Source organism: Delphinus delphis, chromosome 13 (assembly GCF_949987515.2).
Source record: "Delphinus delphis chromosome 13, mDelDel1.2, whole genome shotgun sequence".
In the NCBI taxonomy this organism is placed as follows: domain Eukaryota; kingdom Metazoa; phylum Chordata; class Mammalia; order Artiodactyla; family Delphinidae; genus Delphinus; species Delphinus delphis.
Genome location: NC_082695.1, coordinates 26,642,071 through 26,667,438, shown reverse-complemented (window position 1 = coordinate 26,667,438; position 25,368 = coordinate 26,642,071). Strand labels below are relative to the sequence as shown.

At 54.1% G+C, this 25,368-nt stretch overlaps 1 protein-coding gene across 3 annotated transcripts; it reads right to left on the bottom strand.

Annotated features, from left to right (window-relative positions):
• Positions 1–1,133: 1,133 nt before the first annotated feature.
• Positions 1,134–25,025, bottom strand: CDC45 (cell division cycle 45). Of its 3 annotated transcripts, none has more exons than XM_060029484.1 (20): positions 24,966–25,025; positions 24,793–24,852; positions 24,046–24,138; positions 22,807–22,944; positions 21,853–21,999; positions 18,387–18,442; positions 17,222–17,270; positions 16,125–16,186; positions 15,223–15,273; positions 14,075–14,194; positions 12,703–12,834; positions 12,435–12,533; positions 11,630–11,791; positions 6,311–6,449; positions 6,153–6,236; positions 5,544–5,662; positions 4,152–4,228; positions 2,560–2,625; positions 1,523–1,577; positions 1,134–1,246 (listed from the first exon to the last, which is right to left on the bottom strand). In XM_060029484.1, the coding sequence occupies exons 1-18, from the start codon at positions 25,014–25,016 to the stop codon at positions 2,561–2,563; spliced, it is 1,704 nt and encodes a 567-aa protein (XP_059885467.1). In that variant the 5' UTR covers positions 25,017–25,025; the 3' UTR covers positions 1,134–1,246; positions 1,523–1,577; position 2,560. The 3 variants fall into 3 exon arrangements, with proteins under 3 accessions (XP_059885467.1, XP_059885469.1, XP_059885468.1); XM_060029486.1 differs by having other exon boundaries at positions 6,153–6,207; XM_060029485.1 differs by lacking the exon at positions 1,523–1,577.
• Positions 25,026–25,368: the final 343 nt, after the last annotated feature.

The window sequence follows — 25,368 nt, the reverse complement described above, 5'->3', positions numbered from 1 at the left end:
TGACTCCAGGGCCCCAGGCGTCAGCTGGGATTCTGAATGGTAGCTGCCCAGCCCTCAGCTTCTGCAGATGGCCAGGGTGGGCAGCTTGAGGGCCCTGGCGGGGCAGGCTGCTGTCCCCGACCCATGCTGGGAAGGGCAGGGGAAAACTCCACTGCCAGAGGTCAGGTGGGAGGAGCAATGCAGCTCCAGTGCAGCTGACCCCACTGCCCACTACCCCTCCCCAAGGCCCACCCTAAGACCTAGCCCCCCTAACCCGTGTCCTCAGTTCCTGAACACGATTTCTGGGCTTTTCCCACCAACATAAGTGCTGCCCAAACCACTCTGCCACCTCTTGCCCGTGGCCCCAGGTGCCACACCTAGGTGGCCATGGCCCTCCAGCCTGCCTGCTCCCCTGGCACCCGAGCTCTGTGCAGTGGTCACAGATGGCCTCAGCCACTTGCGTGAATGGCTCTCTCCTTGCCAGAGGACAGAAATGGCATCCTCCTTGCCTCCAGATCCCCTCAAGCCTTGCAGGTGTCCTGGGGACAACTGGGAGGGTGGGGCCAGCTGATCCCACGGCTTCCCTGACAGAGAACTCTTGCTGCTCCGAAGACTTTGGAGGTTGCTGAAGCCTGTCCAGCTTGGACCTTCTGCGATAGGACGTGGGCGAAGCTGACCCCAAGGCCCCTCAGCAAGCCCCTCCCTTCCTGAATTGGGGCCCCGCCCTTGCTATCCCTGCCTGACTCGCCTGATGGTGTCTGCCATGTGCCCAGAGGTGGGGGTGCCTGGACAGGCAGGTGCTGGGGGTAAGATGATGGACGTGGAGGGTGGGCCTGGGAGGGGTACATGATCAAGAGGGTGGACTTGAGATGCTGCCAAGGCCAGTGGATAGGAGGAAGTGGTGGGAGGGTGAACCGAGCCAGGTCCTGGCTGGCATCAAAGTGGTCAGTGGAGGTGCTGAGGGGCCTGGCCTCTGCCCACTGCTGTCCAGGGAGCCTGGAAGCTGCCCCCCATGCTGATTTCCTGCTGGGCATCGGGGTGCCCAGGGCACAGGATCAAGGTCCCTGTGGACATACAAGGCTCAGAGAACAACCAAGCCCTGGCCCTGTGACCAGAGCCAAGATTGGGGCACCAAACCTAAAATAATCATTTTATTCCATTAAAAACACTGTCCCTGCATCTAAAACTATGTCCATAACTTACAATCTAAATAAAAGCTAGTTAACATAAATAAGGAGAAGGAGGTCACTTCTGAGGAAATCAAACTCTGGAAAAGAGAAAAGAAAAAATAAATTTCAAACAATTCTGATGGTTCCCCAAGTCAAACAAACTGCCCAGGCCTTCCCACTGCTGTGCTGAGCGGCTGCTTCTGAGCAGCCCCACCACTGACAGGTGGTGGGTAGCACCCGCCGTCCTGTCTGCTTGAGTACCTTAGGCCACACGGCTCCTGGCACCTCCTCCCCTTACAGACCCTGCCTGGCAGATTGTCCAGCCTTGGCACTGCCCCCAGCACGCTGCCCCTCACCCTCCCAGGCTGGCTCACCTGGTGCCGTCTTGGTGGCAGCTCGCACATGGCCCTGGGATCATCACCAAGCAGGCTGCAGGGAGGGGTCTGCCTCAGATGCCAGCCCCACTGCCCGAGACCCCCATTTGTAACCTTTGATTTAACCCCCCCCCCCCCACAAAGGCCCTTGCTGAGGCCCAGCCCTTGAGACTCAAGGGGTGTCAGCCCCAGTTCAGATGAGGACAGGGGGGCAGCCTGGTGAGGCTCCCCACAGACGTCACATAAGACCCAATCTGCCCCCAGAGCCCTGTGCCCCCCGAGAGAGGGGCTGGGGGAGGTCCCTGAGGCTCCTAGGCCATTCTCAGCAGAGCCCACCAGGGCTCTCACACTCCCAGCTCACCAGGGACGGGGGACGGAGGAAGGACCCTGGGCCGGCAGGAGGGACCCCCCACACCAGAGCCTGGACAGGGCCCGTGTGACACAGCCGCGACTCCAGCCGGGGGTCAGGGAGATGCCGGGCAGGGCATCCGCTGTTGGGGGCCTGGGCTGAGAAGGGGTCACTAGACAGAGCAGGTCCCCGGCCCATTTCCCGAGGGCCCTTGAGAAAGAGGTGGTGTGTGAGGCACAGGGGACAGCGCTGGCGGGAGCGTTGCGCTGCACTGTCACAGTGACAGCCGCAGGCGTCCAGGCTCACATAGGGCCCATGGTTTATAATTCCCCACTGAGTGGCTGCTACCAGCTTGGCCTTCTCAGAAGTCCAGCACATGAGAGCCCAGATAGACACCCTGCGGGCTCCAGCCCAGGGCCTGACGCTGGGGCGAGGGCAGCCCCCGTTCCCGGCCACACCTGGCGCCTTGTGATCAGAGGAGGGTAAACGCAGCTCCTTCTGAAGGGATCCCAGGAGCTTAATGAAATTAGATCCCTCAAAGTGGCCCATTGTGGTCCTGCCACCAGCCTGGGGACAGGCGTCCCTGGGAACAGGCGCTGGACCCCATCTCCGGCTTCAAACCCAGGTAGAAGCTGGGCTTTGTGGCAGGGCCATGGGAAGCCACCAGCACCCCTCCCCCATGACTCACCCTAGGACAGGAGGGACACGAGTGCGTCCAGGAACTTGCTGCGGTCCTCGGCTTTCAGCTCAATCACTGAAGTAATGAAAGGAAAACATCACTGGGACGGGAGGAGCAGGGACAGAGCTGGGGGAGGCCACCAAGTACCAAGTTGACTCCCGCTGCCCGGCGCCCCAGTGGCAACAACCCCCTACCACATTCCAAAGGCGCACTTGGCTCCCTGGTGGCCTGGGGTGCTCTGGATCATGAGGCCTATTTAACCGGCCTCCCTGGCTGCCCTGTCGGTGCAGCTGCGACTGTGGTCTGTGGGCAGGACCCTCGGGGCAGCCAGGGGACCAGCGGTGACACTCTGAACACCACAGCCCTGGCAGAGAGGCCTCCCTCCCACCCGAGCGGTCAGGCAGGAGGCGGCCTTCCATCCTGTTCTGGCCAGTCTCTCAGCTTTGGTGTCTCTTCCGTAGAAGGGGACATGGTGCAAATTGACCCATCTCTGGGGGCCATCAGCCTCAGACAAGCACGGGGCCTCATCAGACAGGACAAAACCAGCCAGCCTGGCCCTGCAAGCTGTGGGTACCTCAGGCCTCGACTTCCTCCACACCCCCTGCAAGCCGCCCACCCCTGGGGGAAGCCAGCAGCTCCCGGCCCTCTAGTCTTCCCCATGTGGGAAGCCGGGGCATCCTGCAGGCTGGCCAGCACCGCCTGTCTGCAGTCTCAGGCATGAAACAGGAAGTGGGGGGCTGCTGCTGGAGGGGTCCCCCCACCACGGAGCCACAGCCTGAGTCGGCCCGGCAGGAAGATGCCAGCTCTAGACTCCAGAGGCAATGGGGTGAAGGCGGGTCTTGGCCTCAGAGACTGGTCCTCGTTAAGGCATCAGTGGTGATGTGAGAGGTCCTTTCTGAGAGGTGGGCGCTATGGGCTGAAGGTGCCCACCTTGCTATGGTGACAGCCTAATCCCGGCACCTCAGAACGTGAGTGTACCTGACAGTGGGCTTTTACAGAGGTGATCAGGTCACATGAGGTCACTAGGGTGCGACCTGATTCGGTCTGACTGGTAACCTTATAGGAAGAGATCAGGACACAGACATACAGAAGGACGACCACGTGGAGACACAGGGAGACGACGGCATCTACATGCCTAGGGGAGAGGCCTTGGGAGGAACCAGCCCTGCTGACACTTGACCTTCCAGCCCCCAGAACAGTAAGAAATGCATTTCTGTTATTTCAACCCCCCACTCTGTGGTGCTTTATTACAGCAGCTGGGGCTCACTAACACAGGGGTAAAGTGCCACACATCTGAAGACCAGAAAGTAAATATGGCCAAACATGCCATGTTCCACACTGGCATCCGGTGGCCTACAGGTGTGGCCCCCCCAAAGCCACCATGCAGCAGCGTCAGGGCACAGTGGTGGCCAGACCCCCAAGCTCCTTGGTGAAGTGATCTCAGGGGCTGGATCCTAAGGCCAGAGCCAGGTATGCCTGTCAGGGCCCAGATGGGGTGCAGGGCCTGAGGCCAGAGGACTGCTGGCAGGGCACCCCCGGCACTTCCCTGGTTCCAAGGCCAGCACTGACCTTGAAAGGGCCTCAGTGCAGCGGACTCTTACCTGAGAGATCGAAATGGTTATGCAGTGTCCGGGAGTTGGTGCCCTCCGCCGCCTTCTCAAACGCCCGGCCAAAAAAGCTGGGGACACACAGAGGCACATTGGGGGCTGTGCCTGCAGTGGACCCTCCCCGCCAGGGACACACCAGACTCCTCACTGGCCACAGCCCCGAGGCCTCAGCCCACTCTCTGGAGGGCCACTGCCTCTCACTACTGCTCCCATGTGAGCCCTTCTCAGCCCTCAGGTGGGCGTGTCCCCTGGTGCCCCCCCAGGCACCGTGCTGGCAGCTGGGGCAGGTGAGAGGCAGAGGTTCCGTGGAGCCGTGTGGGGATGGGGTCCTAGACACACACAGCAGGTGGGACCAGGGATGAGGGGCCCACAGGGTGGTGGGGGAACAGGAGCTCCTCGGAGAGCAGCCTGGATGGAGCTGCCTCGAGGGAGGTTTGGTGGGGACAGTGGGAGTGTGGGGAAGGGGCTCCAGTGCCTGTCGTGGAGAGCAGAGGGCAGAAGGCGGGCAGAGGAGGGCAAGTGCTCCCAGCCTCCACGGCCACCCTCACAGGAGACTGTGCGCGGCCACCGAGCTCACCGCCAACTGGCCCAGCCATGCACAGACTGGCAGCCCGAGTGAGGACACAGGCGGCTGCGGTGCTGCCTCGGGAACCCTGGCTGGCTCCCACCCATGTAACTTTGGATCTGAGACCCTCGAGGGAGCTTTGGAAAGCAGCCCGGCAGCAGGGAAGCACTCGTCTCAGAGGCCATTGTCTCCCTACTCACGGCTCAATGGCCTTTGCAGACGCAGAAGGTGGTCAAAGCTCACAGTGGCAGAGCTGGGACCGATCCAGACCCAGGGTAAGACCCAGACCTGATCCAGATTTTCAGTGCAAACTGTTTGCTCCTCAGAGGAGGGTTCAGGCCCAGGGAGGGCTGAGGGTTTTGCCGCGGCCGCAGGGCCACGCACCTCGCCGCCCATCCTGGGTGTGTCTGACCCTGGCCGGCCCTCCTCAGGGAGCTGGATGCCCTTGCCTGGAAGCTGGACGTCCACACCACACCTGCACCCCCCACCCCATGCTGGGGTGGGAGCTCCCAAGAGGCCTCAGGCTACTCACAGGGAGGAACCCAGGTTACCTGGAGCCCAGAGACGTGCCCTCACCGGTGAGCCCTGTGCACTGGTGTCTGTCCTGGGCTTTCAGCATGAGGCCCCAACTGCCCTGCCACCCTCAGGCTTGCCTACCTGCTGCACCTCCCTGCACTCTGACCCTGCTCAGTGCATGCTTGATGCTGTCCCACCCTGCAGCCCACGTGTGTAAGCCCCACCACCCTGCTTCATGGTGGAAAAGGCCATCCCTGGCCTGGCATTGAGGCCGACCCCCCATAGCCCCGGGCCCCAGGACTCACTTCTTTCTGTCGGAGCTGTCGGTCTCTGGGGGGATGCCCACCATGGTTACAGTGCCCTGCTCCGCGCTCAGGGGGGCGGCCATCACCAAGGGCAGTAGCTTGCAGCGCCGGTTCTTCGTCTGCAGAGGGAAGTGCACCTCGGTCACAGTGCCCAGGAGCCCCAGTCCCTCGCTCCCCAAAAGCCTCCAGGGACTCCCTCTTCCCAGAGACACTCAAGTCCCCACGCAGCTTGCCCCCAGCCTCCTGTGCCCCTGGCTGTTCCCTCCCTCACCTCCTTTAGGTCCTAACACAGTTGTCACCCCTCCAGGAGGCCCTCCCCAGCACCCCCCGCCCCGCCCCACCCCGCCTGCACTGAACATGAGCCCCAGCCCTGCGTGCTCTGTGAGGCCCCCCCCCCCCGCCCCGCCACTTGTCCAAGTGACCTGGGTGGTGAGTGATGGCACGAGGGCTGGTGGGAAGTGGAGGGTTCAGGGCTCAGCGGAGGAACACAGCTCAGGAAAAGGGAGGCACCTGCCAGCCCCTGGCAGGTGAGCAGCCCCCGCACCCCAAGGCCAGTGTCTGGCACCAGCCACTGCCCCCCACCCCCGGCTGCCGTGTTCCCACCCTCACCGAGCACACGAAGGACTTCAGCAGGTGCTTGCTGAGCAGGCTCAGGGCAGCTGGCCTGGAGAACAGCATAACGTCTGGCGTGCCCTGCAGGGAGTGGGGGTAGGTGGTCAGGGGGTGGCCAGCAGGCGGGGCTAGGGACGTGTCTGTGGGGAGCTGACCTCCATGAGGGAGCAGTAGAGGAAGGGCCCCTGGGAAATGATGAGGTTGGTGCAGAGGCAGCTGGCGATGGTCTGCTGTGTGGCGCGCAGCTGCTGCTTGGCGAGCTCCAGGCCGCGATACAGCTTGTCCAGGTTCCCCCTGAAACATGGCAGGCGCACGGCTCCATCACTGGCCGCAGACCGGACACCTGGTTTCTGGGTCAGAGGGGCTGTGGAGCCAACAGTTCACTTCCCTCCCTCCCCAGCTCCCTTTCCGGTGAGAGGAAGGAATAAAAAGTGTCTAAGCCCACAGCGATGGACAGGAGAGGTGCGGGGGGGGTGGGTTCCTGCTGGCATCAGAAGACCAGAGACTGGAAGCCAGCAGAGGTGCCTCCTAGAAGGTGCTGCAGGGCTCTGACTGGAGAGGCTTGGGGGGCACTAGGGATCCCGCCACCAGACAGATGGATTTTTACCCTTCCCCCACACAAAGGAGGGTTCCGTTCTGAACACATTAAAATGAGCCCTCTATGGAGAAGTTAGGTCTTCGAGCAAAGCCTCTGCACCCAGGAGGTAAGGGTCCCAAAGTGTCACATGGGCTTCCCACCCACCAAGATGAAGTGATGCCTTCCGGCCAGCAGGCTTGCCAGGCTTCCACAGCCTTCCCCACCCCCCCCAACCCCTTGAATGTGGAGGACCACCAGACATTTGAGAAATGCCTGTGGCCTGAAAAACCAGCCCTAGTGGAAACATAATTTGGAGACCAAAAGAAAGCTTAAAATGAAGTCTAATTAGTATCTTCAGAGAGATTTGGGCAATACATTCGTAAACCAAGAACAGGATGCTATGAAAAATGATCAGAAACCAGGAAGTATTTGTGGAAAGTAAAATGGTTGCAACAAATAAAAAATTCACTCCAAGTCAAGAAAACCTTCCGTACCACAAATAAGACAAACACATGGAAAATATAAGGCAAAAATCAGAAACAGAGAATCATTCCAGGAAGTCTAGAAAGATTAAGAAACAGACATATGTGTGGGGGGAATAGTAAAGGCAGAGTATCAAAGCATTTCCTCAGACTAAAAGGGCTCACCCAAAACCTCAGTCTAATGCATGAAACAAGATCCACCCCACACACAACTAGACATTCTGGAACACTGAGAATCAAAAAAGATTCCGAAAGCTTCTGGTGGGGGTGAGGGTGCATTTACAGAGAAACAAAAACCAAAATGGCTCAGACTTCTCATCAACACCACTGGCTGCTGGGAGACAGGCAACAACCCTGAATTCTGCACGAGCTAAACCAGCAATCAGATGAGGGCAGAAGATACTGTTAGATGTGCAAGAGCTCAGAATGTTTACCTCACATGTGCCCTTTCTTTAAAAGTTGCTTAAGAATTATGTTCTAGCAAAATGGGGGAGTAAAAAAAACAGATGAGGATCCCAAGATGTGCTGGGTCCACCCCAGTGGCACAGTCTGGGCCGCCAGTGGTGGCGGCGGGTGGCAGGACTAGGGAGCTGGAGCTGAGAACAGAGCCCCAGGCTCTCCTGGACAGAAGGGGCTCAGGGAATGAGAGCTGGGAAAACCAGATATGATAAAGGAGGCAATGAAGAGCTCCCAGGAAAACAAAGAGCTGAGCCAGAAAGGAATGGGATCACCGCACATTAGTGACTCTGGAATATTTTATTAGAGCAACCAAGTAACACTATTTATTGATCTTCATCTTTGAGAATCAACCTACAGCCAAAGATCAGATGACTCACATTCTGTCCTCTACCCCACTTTTGTTAACCTTGAACGTGAGAAAGTATTTTCACATCCTGGGAGGTATGGGGGAGGAGAAAACGAAGGATGCCCAAACCCTTTTCTTACCAACTAGGGAGACAAGAGATGCTGGTGAAAGAACAAGACCGAAGTATGTTAAGGTTACAAAGGAGCTAAAAATAGTGGCACAACTGTACCAACAGGAGGGGAAGGCGCACAGAAATGGGATGAATGCTCTTTTGTCACAGCAGGAAGTCAGCAGACAATGGCTAAGACTGGCCCATCAATTCTGAGAGGAGGCGGAAACAGTCGGCAGTATAGTTTTTTGATTTCTCCATATTTCTAGGTAAAAACAGAGCAACTACATTACAAAACCAAAGACCTAGGACCTACATTTACAACACAAAGAATGCGGAACACCACAGACCCCAAACTATAGGCAGGTGGGAAGAGACCCTCAACTGGCCACCAGACGTGTGGGAGGGAGCAGAGAAGCAGAGACCTAAGAAAGGTGAAACTCCAGGCAACTGGGGACAGTGGCCAAAACTTAAGATTTTTGCGCCACGCAAGAGAAGGTGAGTGTGAGGGCCATGGCAAACACCAGGGGGCTGGAGCAGGCTAGCTCCCCGTACCAGCCAGAGCTCCTTTCCACTCTGGGCCCCTTGCTAAGGAGAGATGGCTACAAGTGGAACTGAAACTGGGCAAGAGAAGGACAATTCAGAAAAGGAAGGCAAAGGCACTGATCAAACACACTGGGATTGTCATGGAGGTTCTAGCCAGGCAATTAGTAAGAAAATGAAATAAAAGGCAGTTAGATTGGGAAAGAAGAAGTAAAACCATCTTCATCTGCAGGTGACATGATCCTATATATAGAAAATCCTGAAGAATCCACTAAAAAACTGTCAGAACTAATAAACAAGTTCTGCAAGTTTGCAGGACAAGATCAGTATACAAAAACTGATTGTAGTTCTATGCAGTAGCAATGAGCAAACCAAAAATGAAATTAGCAAGTTGATTTACAATAGCATCAAAAAGAATAAAATATTTAGAAATAAATCTACTAAAAAGTGTACAGTTTATTCTCTGAACTATAAAACACTGTTGAAAGAAATTAAAGAGGATCTAAGTCTATGGAAAAACATTCATGTTCATGGATTAGAAGACTTAATATTGTTAACATGGCAACACTCCCCAAATTGACCTATAGATTCAATGCAATCTGACTTCTTTGCAGATATTAATAAACTAATCCTAAAATCCACGTGAAAATTCAAGGAACACAGCATAGCCGAAACCTGCTACAAAACTACAGTAATCAAAGCAGTGTGGTACTGGCATAAGGTTAGACACATGGATCAGTGGGAGAGAAGTGAGAATCAAGAAATAAATTCCCACATGTATGGTCAACTGATTTTCAACATGGGTGCCAAATTAATTCAATGGTAGAAGAAGTCTTTTCAACAAATGGTGCTAGAACAGTCAGATGCCCATATGCAAAATAATTAAGCTGATCCCTTCCTCACATCAGATACAAAAATTAACCTCAAGTGAATCATACACCTAATATAAAGACTAAAACTATAAAACTCTTACAGAAAACAGAGGTGTAAATCTTTGTGACCTTGGATTAGACAATGGTTTCTTAGCTATGACACCAACAACAAAAGAAACAAAAGAAAAAATAGATAACCCAAACATCATCAAAATTAAAAATGTGCTTCAAAGAACATCAAGAAAGTAAAAAGACAACCCACAGGATGGGAGAAAATACTAGCAAATCATGTATATGTTGAGAGACATATTTAGAATATACAAATCAGTTCCTACAACTCAGTCATTAAAAGACAACCCAATTTGGGCTTCCCAGGTGGCGCAGTGGTTGAGAGTCCGCCTGCTGATGCAGGGGACACGGGTTCATGCCCCGGTCCAGGAAGATCCCGCATGCCGCCGAGCAGCTAGGCCCGTGACCCATGGCCGCTGAGCCTGTGCGTCCAGAGCCTGTGTTCCGCAACGGGAGAGGCCACAACAGTGAGAGGCCTGTGTACCACAAAAAAAAAAAAAAAAAAAGACAACCCAATTTAAAGAGACAAAGGACATACATTTCTCCAAACAGGATATGCAAATGACCAATAAGCACATGAAAAACTGCTCAACATCATTAACCATTAGGGAAATGCAAATCAAGGCCACAGTGAGACCACGTCATACCCCTAGGATGGCTGCGATCAAAAAGTCAGACAGTGACACGTGTTGGTGAGGATATGGAGAAATTCAAAATCTCATACACTGCAGGTGCGGATGTACAATGGTGAAATCACGTTTTGGAAAACAGTCCAGCAGTTATACAAAAGGTGACACACAGAATCACCACATGAGCAGGCAATTCCACTCGCAGGTATATACCAAAGAGAGAGGAAAACATGTCCACACAAAAACTCACACGTGTGTTCACAACATCATTTTTCATCACCGTTAAAAGGTGGAAACTACCCAAATGTCCATCAACTGATGATGGATAAATAAAATGTGGTCTATCCCTATGATAGAATATTATTTGCAATAAAAAGAAAGGAAATTCTGACACATGCTATAACACAGATAAAACTTGAGGACATTATTCTAAGCAGAAGAGGCAAGGCCATAAAGGATCACTTAATGTCTGAGTCCATGGATATGAAATGTCCAGAATAGCAAATCTATGGATACAGAAAGTAGGTTATTGGTTGCCAAGAGCTGGGGGAGATGGGAGATTTAGGAGGCGATGGCTGAGGGGAGCAGGGTTTCTTTTTGGAGCAATAAAAATGTCGTAAAATTAGATAGTGGTGATGTTTGCACAACCTTGTGAATATACTAAAAGCCACTAAATGGTACACTTGCAATGGGTGAGCCACAGAGTATGTGAATAATAGCTTAGCAAATCTGTTTAAAAAAGTGTGCTTGGAAATGGACCAGGAAACCCCAGAAAGCAGGCACCTCCACTTCTAACACTCTGAAGCTGGAAAAGCTGTGTGAACCATACCTCCCCCGAAAAAGTCAGGAAGACTAAACTCACAAAAAAATGAGCAACGATCAAATCCTCTCAGTTATCATCAGGAAAAAGAACAAGGAGGATAGTCTCCCTCTCAACAATGAAGGTTAACTAGAAAGACACGCCCCCAAAAGACCAGCACTGTAATATTCTGTTTCAAAACAAGCTGAAAGACATTAAAAAAAATAGTACATCTCAGGAAGTGAGATAAGAAAAAATTAGAAGTCAAAGAAAAATAATTGAGAAATGAAAACTAAACTAGAAGAAACACAGGAATGAATAAACAATAATGCCTTGAAGGGGTATGGGAGGTGAGAAAGAAGAAAAATTTTTAAATCAAAAAGAAAGAAGAAAAGGATTCCAAAGAACATGACACATACTGAAGACGGGCACGTGTCTCGTGCGCCCCCAGCTCAGGTGGACTGTGATCTGGATTCCTGCAGACACAGTCACCCCCATGCCTGGGGGCCCTGTGACCTGCCTCCCTGGCAGTGTAGGGCTGAGGGCCGAGTGGCCGGTGGGGATGGGGGCCCACGGCCAGGCCCACTACCTGGAGAGACTGTCCAGAGCCTGGATGAAGTTATCCGTCCCAGAGCCGTCTTTCTCGGGGCTCTCCATTAGCGACATGGTGGCAAAGACCACATCACTGGCCAGGAACTTATGCTTGAAGCCAAAATGGATGCTGAAAGTCTGGATGCGCATGTCCTTCATGCTGCAACGGGAGGAAGTGACACGGCTGTCGTTCTGCACGTGGCCGAAGTGTCCTCGAGTTGGGGTGAGCTCTCACACAGGCCAGGCCAGCACTAATGCTCCCTCCCCAGCCCCCATTGATGCTTGCAGCTAGCCATTCCCGTCAGAGAATGGATGGAGTCAGGAGGCCGACACACCAGCCTTCAACCAGGGTGCTGAGCACCCGGTACAAAGCTGTCAGCCCGTCAGGGCAGGGCATGAGCTAGCTGTGTGTGTGTGTGTCAGGGGGTGGGTACGGGGATGTGGGTGTGGTCCTCTCCTGCCTGCGCCCCAGGGCGCCAGGAGCAGCCAGGCCCGTGTCCCTCCAGCAGCGTCAGAAGACCCGGTTGGGCAGAGCTCGCCTGAACCTGGCCCCAGTGGGCCCTTCCAGGGTCCAGTGATGGACAGTCCATGTTGACCTCAAAGGTCTGCACCTCGGCCCCAGGATGTAAGGATTCTACACTTTTCAGGCACCTTAAATCCTAATTTTAACCCAAAGAGAACTAAAAACTTCAGGGAAGGCTAGTCAGGTCACAATCATCTATGCGTTGTTTTCTGCATTATTTTTAGAATGTGATTAAAGCTGAAACCTTGACAAAGCTTAATCCAGAGAAACATGTGTTTACCCAAATTTATTGGCAGACTCTTCAATCATCTCCCGCAAATTCTCCTTCAAGGAGACGTCCATGGACTGAAACTTCTGCTTCACCTGTTTCAGGGGGAGACTGGGAAGGAGGAGCACCAGTCACAGGAGGCGTGATGCCACGGCTGATGTCCCGGCCTGGCCTTCAGACCAGATTCTGGGATCGAGTGAGGAATGTGGGATAGAGCAGGAGTGGGGGCTTTCCCCCAGGGGAGGGGGGCCATGGGGGGCAGGCCTTGGCGCTCACTCACCCCACATCCGCGAGGAACTCCTGCAGCCGCTTCTGCCCGTGAAGAGACCAGAGCTTGAATCTGGCCGCGGTGTAGCACGTGTTACACAGGCTGTCGTGGAGGGACCAGTGCTGATAGAGCGCCAGGCGGAGGCTGGGCCCGCGGTCAAGGAGCTGTGGCTGCATAGTGACCCAGGCCCCCGCCCTGGGACCACCACCTGTATAACCAGTCAGCCCCCCCGGGGACCTGGAGCTCTTCGACCTTAGTTTAACATGACCCAGACAGCTTGGGAGATGTGGACACACAGCCCTATCCGGGGGCCCCTGTGGCCACACAGGACTTGGGAGGCACCACTGGGCGTCGCCAGTTCAGGCTGGCCTCCCACCCGCTCCCCGCGGGCTCCACCTGCCTGGGCCTGTGCTGGGATCCCCTCAACAAAGCCTCATCCTCACTCCACTCCTTGACAGGCTCTTCCTCACTCCTGGGGCCACAAGTGTGGCTAAGAGGATGGTCCTCGCCCACGCCGAGGGTCTCTGGGCACGCGGCGGCCTCTGTCCTCTGTGATGTCCCTCCTGCTGGTTGGGCCCTGGGGCCACTGTCCTCCCTGCCCACACCCCCAGCGCACCCCGGTCCCTGGACGTCACGTGTCAGGACCCAGCTCCTGGTGGTCGCCCCCTCCCGGAGCTTGGCTGCCCCACACCCGGCACCTCTTCCTAGACTTGTCGTGGGCACCCCCACCTGACCCGTCCAAGCCATGTTCACTGGTCCCCAGCTGTTCCAGGGCAGGCACAGGCCGGCCCCACTCCTACCATCGCTCTACCCGCCACCAAAGCAGCGAGACCCCCGTCACAGCTGCCACAGCCTATCCCCCCCATTCGGCAGCCCCGGGACATTCAAGTACCAGGAACCAGCTCCTCCACCTGCACCCGTCCATAGCTCCAACCCCTCCCTGGAGCTCACCTCAGGGCTTTTGCAAGGCCATGGGATTGCCCAGGCAGCCCTCCCTCTCCTGAGGGTAGCTGAGTCTCCCCTCTGACATGGCCTCACCAAGCCTGTCCTGAGCCCTGCAGCCAGCCCGTTGGCCCGGGTCGCCCCCTCGAGGCGCCACATCCTCCTCGTGAAGTGTCACTCTCTAATTGCATCTGCTTGCTGCTTCCCAGCCCGCTCGGCAGGAGTCTGCGAACCCTCTCAACTGCCTGAACCACCGTGGCCCCATGTGCACTTGCCTGTGTTCACCCAGCACCCATGCACCCTGATACACGTGATGCTCCTGAACATGGCAAAGCCATGGACGAGCCAGGCAGGGCCCACGTCCAGGACTCCTGCTGCACCCACTGGGCCCTCTGCCCAGAGCCTCTCGTCCCGGGGATGCAGGGCTGAGCCGTGAGGATACTCGTACTCGAAGGAGATGCGCATGCAGTCGACGGAGAGCGCATGTTCCTCGTCCTCATGCCGGTGGTTGTGCCGGGACACGTGCCGCTGCAGGATGCCCACGTCGGTCACGTACTTCATCCTGGAAGACAGCACGCAGCCTGGGGCCCCCTCCGCCCCTCCTGTCCAGGGCCCAGGACCCCTGCTGCCTCTGCAGGCAATCGAGGGCCAGGCTCTAGCCTCATCTGCCACCCCTGTGCAATCTCTCCTGGGCAGCAGCTGCCCCGCGTCATTTATTTGAGGCCCCCTAGGGTGGGCACAGAGGGTGCCATGGCCCACCTGCCAGCCACGGTCAGTGGACAGACCCCATAGTGACAAGACGCCCAGAACAGGAAGTGTTGGCGAGGAGAGCAGGAGAAGGCAGACCCCGTCCAGGTCCACTTGAGGGGCCACCCAGGCCAGCATGGTGCCCAGCGTTGTGCACCTGACACCATCGGCAACACAGGAGGGGAGCAGGCTAGGCCCAGGCCGTGAGACTCGGGACCCTCCAGTGGGCAGGGTGGGAGGGGCAGCTACCGGGGCACAGGGGCCTCTGCAACCAGTGCAGGCAGGCGGAGGCTGTGCCAGGAGGCAGGCACGGGGCCCTTGGATGGGGTTACAGTTCCCACCAGATGGCACCAGAGCAGCAGGAATGAGAGGGGCACCGGCTCCCCCGCCCCTCCCAGGTGTCTACATCCTGGAGTCAGACAGACAGGAACAGCAAAGCCCACCCACCAAGGGCAAAAAGGGTTCGGGTCCACACCAGCCCTCCTTGCAGGCCTGTCCAGCCTTCCCCCAACCTTTGAGATCACGCCTGCCTGCCCTGGCAGGCCTCGGGGCCCTGGCCCCTCCTCCCAGCCCTGTGTCCACTGGGCACAGGGGTCAACAGACAACATGAGAGCCGGGAGACCGGGCCCCTCCGCTCATCTCAGGCTCCACCTGCTGGGCCCCCGAGGTGGATGAAGCATCCACACAAGGCCACACATGACTGCACTAGAGGTCCAGTCCTGACAAGGACCCAGGCCCAAGGCAGCCCCTCCTCAAAGGGCGCCGCAGGGACGCTGCCCCCAGCCCACCACTGCAAACCCGGCTGCGGTCGACCTCAGACAGCCCGGGGGAGCGCATCCTTACTGGGTGATCTTGTCTTGCACCCACTGGTCTGTTAGTCCAACAATGGCCCACCTGGAAGGAGAGGAATGGAGCCGTGAATGGGTGGGCGGCACTCACAGGCATGTCCTGCCAGCGTGGCCTGACCCAGACACTCCGCTGGACCAGCGGTCCCGCCCTGCGGGTGAAGAGGTTCCAAGGCTCCCATTGCGGTGTCACTGCTGTGGGGCTCTTGGTTCCCAGCAGGGATCCCCTATGACAAGAGCGGCAGGCCCCACATCGCCTGTGTCCCGGCTCGCCTGGCCGCACGCCACCCTTGCCAGCTCAGGGCGACAGGGCACCTCTGGGCCTTGATGTGGCCAGTGCCTGGCCCTGCCCTGGCCGTCCTGAGGCTCTGACTCAGCACAGACCGTCACCTTGCAGAGGAGAAAACCAGGACCTAGAGCAGAATGCTGAGGGTGAAGCAGGCCAGACCCACACACTCCTCGCTAGACTCTGAGCCTTTAGTCCCCAAATCAACCCGCGTTCAGGAGCGCAGTGGGCCATGCACCCCCGCTGGAAGCCCCAGCAGCAGGCTCAGAGGCAGGCCAGCGGCTACTCCTGTCCCAGAACTACCCCCCGCCAGGGTTGCAAAGATGCTTGGCGACAGCAGCCTTGTTCAAACCTCACGCTCAAACTGATTTGGGTAGCAAGGCTGGGCGGGTCAGCTGGGAAGGGTGGAGAGGCCCAGGCCCCTCCCTCAGACCCTCGGCACCCCATGACACTCCCCAGTCCCCCCAGGAGTCTGTGTGCAGCTGGGGGCCCCAGTCAGGAAGACGACCAGGGCCTGCACATGTGCAGAAAGGGGCTGCACCCGGCACTCCCCTGGCAGTGGGGACCCGCCCTGGCTGTGAGGATGCAGCTGCTCATAGGAGGGCCTCACGCACCACAGCATGTCGCTCAGGTCCTTGGACATCATCCACGCCAGGTCAAACATCACCATGGCCGACTGCAAGAGAGACAGGCTTAAGGTCGGGCAGCCATGCTCACGGCAAGGTCAGGATCGTGCTGCCCGGGGCCCTGGGACCATGCGAGCAGGGTCTTTCCCACAGGGCTGTCTGTGGATGAAGTATCCAGCTCCCATGAGCAGACGGGCTGGGTCCTGGCAGGAGATGGGAGGATCAGGGTCTGACCAGAAGACTCTAAATCCCGTTTGCCCTGAGACGTTGGGCTTCCTTCAACAGCGCCAAGGAGACTGGTTTCCGCGGGAATTTCCAGCATCTGAGGAGCCGGGCATCCGTTGCTGCCCACACCACCCACCCCTCCTGCGGCTTAGGATCCTCCACTTGCCAGGGCAGAGAGATGATCCCACAAAGGGCAACGGGGCCTTGACCAGAAAAGGGGCTCTGGAGATCTGTGCTCAGGGTCCAAGGCCCCAGAGCCAAATTCTAATGCTAAACACAGGATGCTTTACTGGAAACTTATTTTCTAGGGGTCCTCAAGGCCCTGAGCTCTGCTCAGTGATGCCAGAGTCGACACACTGGGTTTTCTGTACGAAACTTTTCCTGGAACACATATGCTGGTGGGCCTGTGTAAGTCCAGAGTTCTACCTTCTTGCACAGAGACTAACAGACCTGTTCTGCACTTTTTTTTTTTGGCCACGCAGCATGCAGGATGTTAGTTCAAACCCAGACCCCTGGCAGTAAGAGCGCCAAGTCCTAACCACTGGACCGCCAGGGAACTCCCTTGTTCTGTACTTTTGATCATGAACAGAAATAATAGCTGCTGTTCCTTGAGTACCTCTAGGTAAAAGGAACTGTCCCAACAACTGCCTCTGGAGTGAGGGCTGCTCTCTTCCTTTTACTGAGGAGGAGAGGCTCAGAGAAGCTGCATCCCCTGCCCAAGATCACAAAGAGGAAGCTGTGGGGCTGGAATTCATACCAGGCCTTCGTGGCTCTAAAACCTGTGCTCATTCCTCCTCCTGTTTTAGGACAGTGACCCCTAGAGTCCAAACGTGACCAGGATCCCACCTATCTGTACTTACCGATGTCCCATGATATTCGTACTGCTCGTAGTCAAAGAGTATGTCTCTTCTGTAATGACACAAAACGCGGGTCTTCAACAGGAAGCAGAACAGGAAGACAAATATTGGGAAAAATGCTAAAACTGGACGGTACCCAAGAAACGCAACTGAAATAGTTTGTTTTCACTTATTGACTCTTCAAGGAGTGTAGACGTACAATGGCTGGGAAGGGAGTAAACGGGCTCAAACCTCGTGTGGCTGCAGAATATGTGAAATGGCACAGCCCCAGAATCCCCCCCAAGAAATGATCCCCAGAAGGGAATTCACGGAACAAGCAAGACAAGACGGGCTCTGCGTGCAGCCTATGTGTCACAGGAGGATGCTGGACCCAGCCTCCAGTTCACAAAGAAGGGGAACCGGCCAGTTGAGCACTGGGCAGTTGATAAAGGCTTTTGGAACCATCAGAACTATGATCCTATTAAGAGGAAAAATGCAAAATTAGGTGTGATTATGTAAAATGTGCACAAGTACAGATAACCCAGGAAAATCAACCCAAAGCCAGAATCTCTTCCTATTAGTGAAAGTGGGTTATATTCAGTTTTCTTTCCTTACACTTCCTGAAATGGTTTTACACTGTCCTTCCACGGGGGTTGGCTGGGGGCACAGCAGGACGGGGGCTGGGTACTCAGACCCTGCTAGACCTCCAAGGACTGTGTTTAGCAAGGAATTCCCAGCTCTAGAGCACTGCTCCACGGTTTGCCTCAAGCTAGAATAACCTCTCCAATGTTTTCATTTTAAAGCACTTCTGTTTTTTAATTTGCAACAGGAAGAGAAGGTGTGTGTAACTTAGTTTCCTTTTCATACTTTTTTCCTATGAAAAGTTTTACACAATTGCCATCTCTTGAATTTGTAAATAAAAGTATCTACATTCAGAAAACTATGAAAACAAAGGACCAGGGCCCTCACCCCTAATGGATGGCATGTGCTTGGGAGACCTTCAGGCCAGGCCCGGCCTTCGTGGGACCAGAGGGCGAGACAGAGGGGCCCTGAGCTCCTCCCCAGTGCAGGGCCACCCGCTCAATCCTGCAGACACTGGCGCAGAGGCTCTAAACCGAACATGTGATCCTCAAATAGAAAAGAAAGGGGCATCGCTGACCCGCTATCCCGCTGCTGGACGCAGCCTCACCTCCGAGCCTCCCATTCTCTTCGCTTCCTCCTCTTCAAGGTTTGCTCCGCGATCTCCTGATCCACGACAAAGAGAACAAATGGTTGTGCAAAGGAGCCAGGAACTCACCCCACAGCCAGAGAAGGTTCTGATCTGGCAGAAGGCACAGGGCACGAAGCCTGCTCCTGGGGAGGGAGGCGCTGAGGGGGCAGCTGGGCCCTCTGGCCCATCAGCACTGCGGGTGCGTGGATGTGGTTGGCCGCCGCCCCCCCCCCCCCACCACCACCCTGCCAGAACCTGCTCAGGCCACACCCCGAGTCCTTCATCCCAGCACGGAGCAATCCACCAAGAGCCCGCCACTGCCTCCTGCTGGCTTTCCCACCAGATTAAAAAGAGCTCACACTTCTACATCCAGACCCCACCGTTTCCAGCGACTATTCTGATCTCACAGGCACAACCTCATTCAGTTCCCACAACAAAGGCAAGGGGGTGGGGGGACGGCAGTTTTAAAAACTCGCTTCTGGAAAGATGGTGTACGTGTATTTTTCTCTATACATTCATTAAATATACTTAAAAACACCAACATCACATATTATAAAAAAAAAAAGATTCTGAAAGGTGAAGAGGAAGGCTGACCAGCCAGGGATCCTGGGACCTGAGGGATGTCACAGCATGAGTTCCCTGGATTTTCTTTTTTGTTCATATATCCCAGACTTGGAGCTGAAGAAGCCGGCCACTTGGAAACACCAACAGGTACGAAGAAAAAACTCCCCAACAAAAGCCAAAGAACCATGAAGGAACAGCCTCGGAAGACAGGAAACTTTTAGAGGATAAGTGCTTGACTCCAGGACCACCCCCTCCAGCCCAGCGCAGGCCGCATGGAGCCCAGCCTCCCCCGATGAACACCTCCCATCTGTAACACCTCCTCCTTCTACCTGTGCACTCCCTACACCCTCGCCAGGGTAGAGTCAGAGGCCAGGCAGGGAGCCTGGAGCTTCCTTACCTAGTGGTAACGCGAGAAGCTGGGTCAGTTGTAGATTGTTGGTTGGAATGTAAAATGGTACAGCTGCTCTGGGAAAGGTTGGCAGCTTCTTAAAAAACTGAACACATAACTACCACACAACCCAGCCAATGCACGCTTGGTCATTCATCCCAGGGAAACGAAGACTCGTGTTCATACATACAAATCTGCACACAAATATTTATAGCAGCTCTATTCACAATAGCCAGAAACTGGAGACAGCCCAGATGTCTGTCAGTGAGTAACTGGCTAAACTGAGGCCGGTCCACACCATGGAACATACTCAGTAACTAAAGGGAACCAACCTGATACACCCCAAGGCCTGGCTGAACCTCCAGGGAATTATGCTGAGTGAAAAAGCCAATCCCCAAAGGTTATTTACTATATGATTCCATTTATATAATTCTTGAAAGGACAAAATTATAGAAATGAAGAAGAGTATAGTTGTGGCCAGGAGCTAAGGAGGGGGTGGGGGCAGGAGGGAAGTGGTGTGGCTATAAAAGGGCCACAGGAGGGGTCCTTGTGGTGACGGAAATGTCCTGTGTCTTGACTATTTCAGTGGTTGTGATGTTGTGCCATAGTGTTGCAATATGTCACCACTGGGGGAAACTGGGCAATGTATGTAAGTGATTTCAACTCATTTCTTACATCTGCATGTGAATCTACAATGATCTCAAAGTTCAAAGTTTAATTTAAAAAGGCAAGTCATGGTCCTGATGAGGGAACTTCTGGGGGATGATAGAACTGTTCTCTATTATGATGTGGTGGGGGTCACATGGCTTTATACATTTGTCAAATCTCAGTGAACTGTACACCCGGTGAATTTTATTGAGTAGAAGTTATACCTTAGTAAAGCTGACTAACAAAACCCCCAGGGCCCAAGAATTCTTTGACCCTCCCCACGACGCACAGTGGAGTCCTGTCCCCTCCCCTCGTGGCTGTGGAACTCCAGGGCTGATCAGGAGGGCTCAGACAGCTCAGTATCAAAAAAACCCCAAACAATCCAATCAAAAACTGGGCAGAAGACCTAAATAGACATTTCTCCAAAGAAAACATACAGATGGCCAACAGGCACACGAAAAGATGCTCAACAGCACTAATCATCAGGGAACTGCAATTCAAAACCACAATGATATCACCCCACGGCTGTCAGAATGGTTAGTATCAAAAAGACCACAAATAACACATGTCGTTAGGATGTGGAGAAAAGGTAACCCTCCAACACTGTCGTTGGGAACTAAATTGGTGCAGCCACTATGGAGAACAGTATGGAGGTTCCTCAAAAACTAAAAATAGAGCTACCATATGACCCAGCAACTCCACTCCTGGGCATATATCTGAAAAAAACAAAAACACTAATTCAAAAAGATACATGTACCCCAATGTTCATTGCAGCACTGTTTACAATACCCAAGACATGGAAGCAACTTCAGTGTCTGTCGACAGATGAATGAATAAAGAAGATGTGGTGTGTATATACAATAGAATACCACTCAGCCGTAAAAAAAGAAAAAAAAATGGAATTCTGCCACTGTGACAACATAGATAGACCTTGAAGTATTATGCTAAGTGAACTGAGATGGAGAAAAATAAAAAATAAAATAAAATACCATATTATTTTACTCACACATGGAATCTAACAAAACAAAATAAATGAACAAACAAAAATAAACTCATAGATACAGAGATTTGTTACCAGAGGGGAGGGGGCTTGGTGGGTGGAGGACATGGGTGAAGGGGATCAGGATCCAGCATATGGTGGTAGATGATAACTAGGCTCACGGTGGTGAGCACTTTGCAGTGTACACAGATGTTGGATTATAATGCTGTACACCTGGAACCTATATAATAAAAAGAAAGAGCTCTAAAAAATCAAGGATTAGAAGATAAAGACTAAAAGTTGGCTGGAAAATAGAACAGATAAAGAGCCAGGCAAGAGGAAAGAAATCTCAGAGTGGGTCTGAGAGGTCCCAATCAGACGATCCAAGACTCTAGAAATAGCAGGCAGGTGAGGAAGCAGGACACCCCCCCCAGATGGACAGTGTCCAGAACATCCCAAACATGGCCCTGAAGGGCTCCTCCCAAGGCTCTGGTCAGGCCAAGGATGAAGGGAGGACCCCAAACATTCCAGAGGCAAATCTCAGCCTGCACACCAAGGACCAGGGGCCAGAGGGCATTAGCTTCCTTACAACACCGAGCACTAGAATAATCTCATCCCTTGTGTGGGGGGAGCAGCGCCTCCCACCTGTAATTCCACATCTCGCAGAAGCCACCAGTGCTGGATGCTACAGCTCAGAGAAGTCCAGAAACCTGCCTGAGGCCACACAGCCAGGGGATGGCAGAGCACAGAGTTGGCACCCACACCTGCTGCCTCCCATCTCTGCCTGGGCCCACAGGCTCCGGGCTGACCCCTGACCTCGGGGAGTGGTCATTTCCTCAAGACCGTGTTGAGAGGCCCAAACCCACCTCCTCCACCCGTGCGCGCTTCTCGGAAGGCTCTGACCCCTCGTCACTTTCGTTTCCCGAATGTTCTTTATCCTCCTCTTCATCCCTAAAAATGTCGTCATAGGCGGGAACTTCAAGGTCATCATCTTGTTTAATGAGCAGTTTGATCTAAGATTAAAACAAAGAGCAATCAATCTCCTCTGTCATTCATGGAAAACTATCCATCACGTTTTCTCTCGCAGTCTTATTTCTCGATTGGCCACAGCGAGCCGCTGGAATCTGCATGCTATTCAGTGCACAGAAACTACGGGAATTTGAAAACTACCTACAGTCATTAAGTTTGGAAAAAAACTTCCTCTTAGGCCACATACTCAGCCAACAAAACGAATGCCTTGTACCTCAGCCTTTGACAGAGGACACGGAGATCGGTGACCTTGAAGCGAGCAAAGCTCCTGTCTCTAGAAGAGGCCCTTCACGTGAGAGTTTCAGGGCTGATGCTTTGTTACTGTGGATGCATGCCCACTGCTGACGGGTCAAAGAGCACGTGTGACAGAGCCATGGCAGGCTCACAGCAGCCTCGCACCACTGTCCTGCTGGTCCCCACACCACCCTGGATGGGCAGAGTGCATCCTAGCCCCATTTATAGGGGAGGTACCTCTGAGGTCCCCCAATATTCAATAAGGCTGGGCTGGCCTGAGCTTGGAGTGCAGACTCAGGGCAGGTTCTGGTCCCTACACCTTCCAGGACAAGCGAATTCCATACACACCCTCTGAGCACCTCCAAGGTTAGGTGCCATGTTTCTCATCAAAGATGGACAAGACCAGGTTCTGTCCTCAGGCTGCTCCAGCTCTTATAGGGGAGGTGGACACGGGCCTTGTCAAGAACACCAGGCATCACATTGTCCGCAGCAAAAAAGGGAACAGACAGACGGACAGGAGAACTCAGGGGAGACATGGGCCCCGAAGGCCGGCTTACCTGGGCATCATTGTACACGTTCACGACATTGACTGGCCTGTGAGTGTCACACACGAAAAATACGGTGTCTTCATCGGGTTGAAGGATATCCAACAGGTCCACGTTAGCACCACAGTTTATGAGGATAAAATAGTGGAACTGAGAAAAGGACGGGGACCCTGTGAGTAAGCGCGTGGGGGAGGCCGTTTGTCTTCAGCACTAGGCCCGAGTCCTGCTGAGACACGCAGCCCCTGACGCATGGCGAGGCGCTGACAGTGAGGGGCTCCAAACACGGCCACAGCTGGCCTGTGCAAGTGCTTTAACAACTCCATATACCATTTCATTTCCACCGCGACATTGTGAGGTGGGTTCCATGCCTGTCCTGGCTTCAACGAGGAGCAGGCAGAGGATAAGTGTGCCCGAGTCTCAGGCTTGGGGTCAAGAAGGTGATGTGGATGGACCAAGAGTTCAAATGCATAACCGGGTCTCTTCTGATCTGTCACTCTACTGTGACAAATTGCCTTTCTGTGCTAGTAGCATGGCACAGGATTAAATTTCTATCAAGTCCTAGGTAGGCCACACTTAACAAGCACCTAAATATTAAGTTAACCCTTTAATTACATCCTATCACTATAGAAAACCCTTTCCTTATAAATATTGAACTGGCAGAGGTCCCTCTCATGATGACAGGAGCACCGGGTGAGGACTTATCTCTGCCAGACAGTCCTAGATGTGGCCAGAAACTCTAGGGACCCTCTTCCAGACTCCAGTCTCTCCCTGTGGGGCTGTGGGGTCTCAGATGTCCCATCTCTCATTATAGCTCCATGCAGAGGTGGGAGGAGGCCTGGTCTCTACTGCTTAAATTTCAAAAGGAGACGGTATGTTCCTGAATTTCAAGCTGGAAACCTGGATATGTTTTCTTGGAGAGATAAATATGAAACAGTAGTCTAATCTAAAGTAATTTTTACAAGGCCATATAAAAAACAACCTGCCAAATTCCAAGCACCTTACGATGAAATGTATCTGCAACACAAGTTCAAAGTTAGAGGCTGTCCATATTCACTATCTCTATTTTGTTGTCAATTTTGTCTCCACAATTTGAGGGTAAGTCACCTGGACATATAGCTCACTTTTCTCTTCCGAAGAAAGTCGGTAGTTAGAAATACATGCAAGCTATTGTATACATAGAAAGAATGCTCAGTGTTAAGAAGTTGTAATTGAGTAAAAAAAGCCAAATATTCTCAAATGCATCTCTCATACCTGTTCTTTATGCTCAAGAAATGCAGTTTCAAGTTCTTGCCACCCAGAAACTGGAACCAGCGTATACTGCACGTGGTCACACTGGAACAGGGCCTGGAGAGAGATTTTTTTTCAAAACCTATTGCAGCTAGGATGTCTGCAATCTACCTTGAAATGCACTTAAAAAAAAAAAAAAAAGATGAGAGACAAACAACACGTGATAACCTAAGGTTAGTGAAATATTTATGTCAGCAAGTAGGTGATGGGGACATGAATGTCCACTGAATCATCTGGTCAACTTTGCTGAAAATCACCAAAGGAAAACTGAAAAGCTGATGGTTTTTCTATGTTTTCTGAGAAGTAGTTCCTGACCCAAGGGCCTCTGACCAAAGCTCATGTAAACCTTGCACCATATTCAAAACCGAACCAACGATCTTCCCTAACAGGCTAAAGAATCGAGTATCTCCAGAATCGCTTATGACACCACTGTGCCCTCGGCTGTCAGATTCCTCCGCTTCAAACCCCACACGTGAGAAGCCGCCACAGGTCTACGGATCTCTCGAATGCAACCATTCTGTGTCCAGGTTGCTACAGAGATACTAACTAGTATCCCTGCCTTTTACCTAGTTCCCCTCTAACCTACCCAACGCCGTCCCGCCAGGGAAGCAGCCTTCTGAGTCCCCGCCCCAGGACGAGCTCTCGTCCGGGATGGGGTCCTCGCCCCGCTCCTCCCCCGCGCCCCCCGCCCGCCCAGCCCGCGGGCCTCACCTGAAGGATCTTGCAAGCGCACAGAGCGTCCACGTCCGAGGCCACGAAAAGAAGGACCCTCTGTCGGGGTAGAGAGGGCTGAGCGCGGCGCCCCGAACCCCGGCCTCTCCCTCCCCCACGGCCGCGGGCCCTCGTCCCTTCCCCCAAGCCTCGGGGCCCAAAGAAGGCTTCACCTGGCTCTGGAGCACCTCGTAGAACTCCTTGCGGAAATCTGACACGAACATGGCTACCGCGGCTAGACACCACCCTAGCTCGCGCAGAAACCCCGCGAGCCCGGCGACGGTCAAGACTCCCGCCAAATCAGCGCTCTTCCGATTGGCCCGGGGGCCAACCAACAGGGACTCCGTTCCCAGCCTTTCCTCCTTTCTGATCGGTCCACGCTGGGGGCGGGCACTAGCGCTCCGCCATTTACGGCTGGAATAGTCCAGCCGCCCTCAAAGAAGCGTCATCCACGGGCCGGACGCACTCGCGGTTGCGCAATTCAACTCTGACTCCGTTTACTCAGACAACCTACGCTCGGCGGACATCTTTACTTTGGGAAGAGAAGAATACTCCCCCCAACTGGGACCTGTAGGG

What these genes read in the sequence shown, in the direction of transcription:
- CDC45 (XM_060029484.1), bottom strand. Translation starts at nt 25,016, where the DNA reads ATGTTCGTGTCAGATTTCCGCAAGGAGTTCTACGAGGTGCTCCAGAGC. An exon ending in TTCTTGAGCATAAAGAACAG is followed by an intron (nt 22,945 to 24,045) that starts GTATGAGAGATG and finishes TCCTTTTCTCAG; the next exon opens with TTCCACTATTTTATCCTCAT. An exon ending in ACGTGTACAATGATGCCCAG is followed by an intron (nt 22,000 to 22,806) that starts GTAAGCCGGCCT and finishes TTTTAATCTTAG; the next exon opens with ATCAAACTGCTCATTAAACA.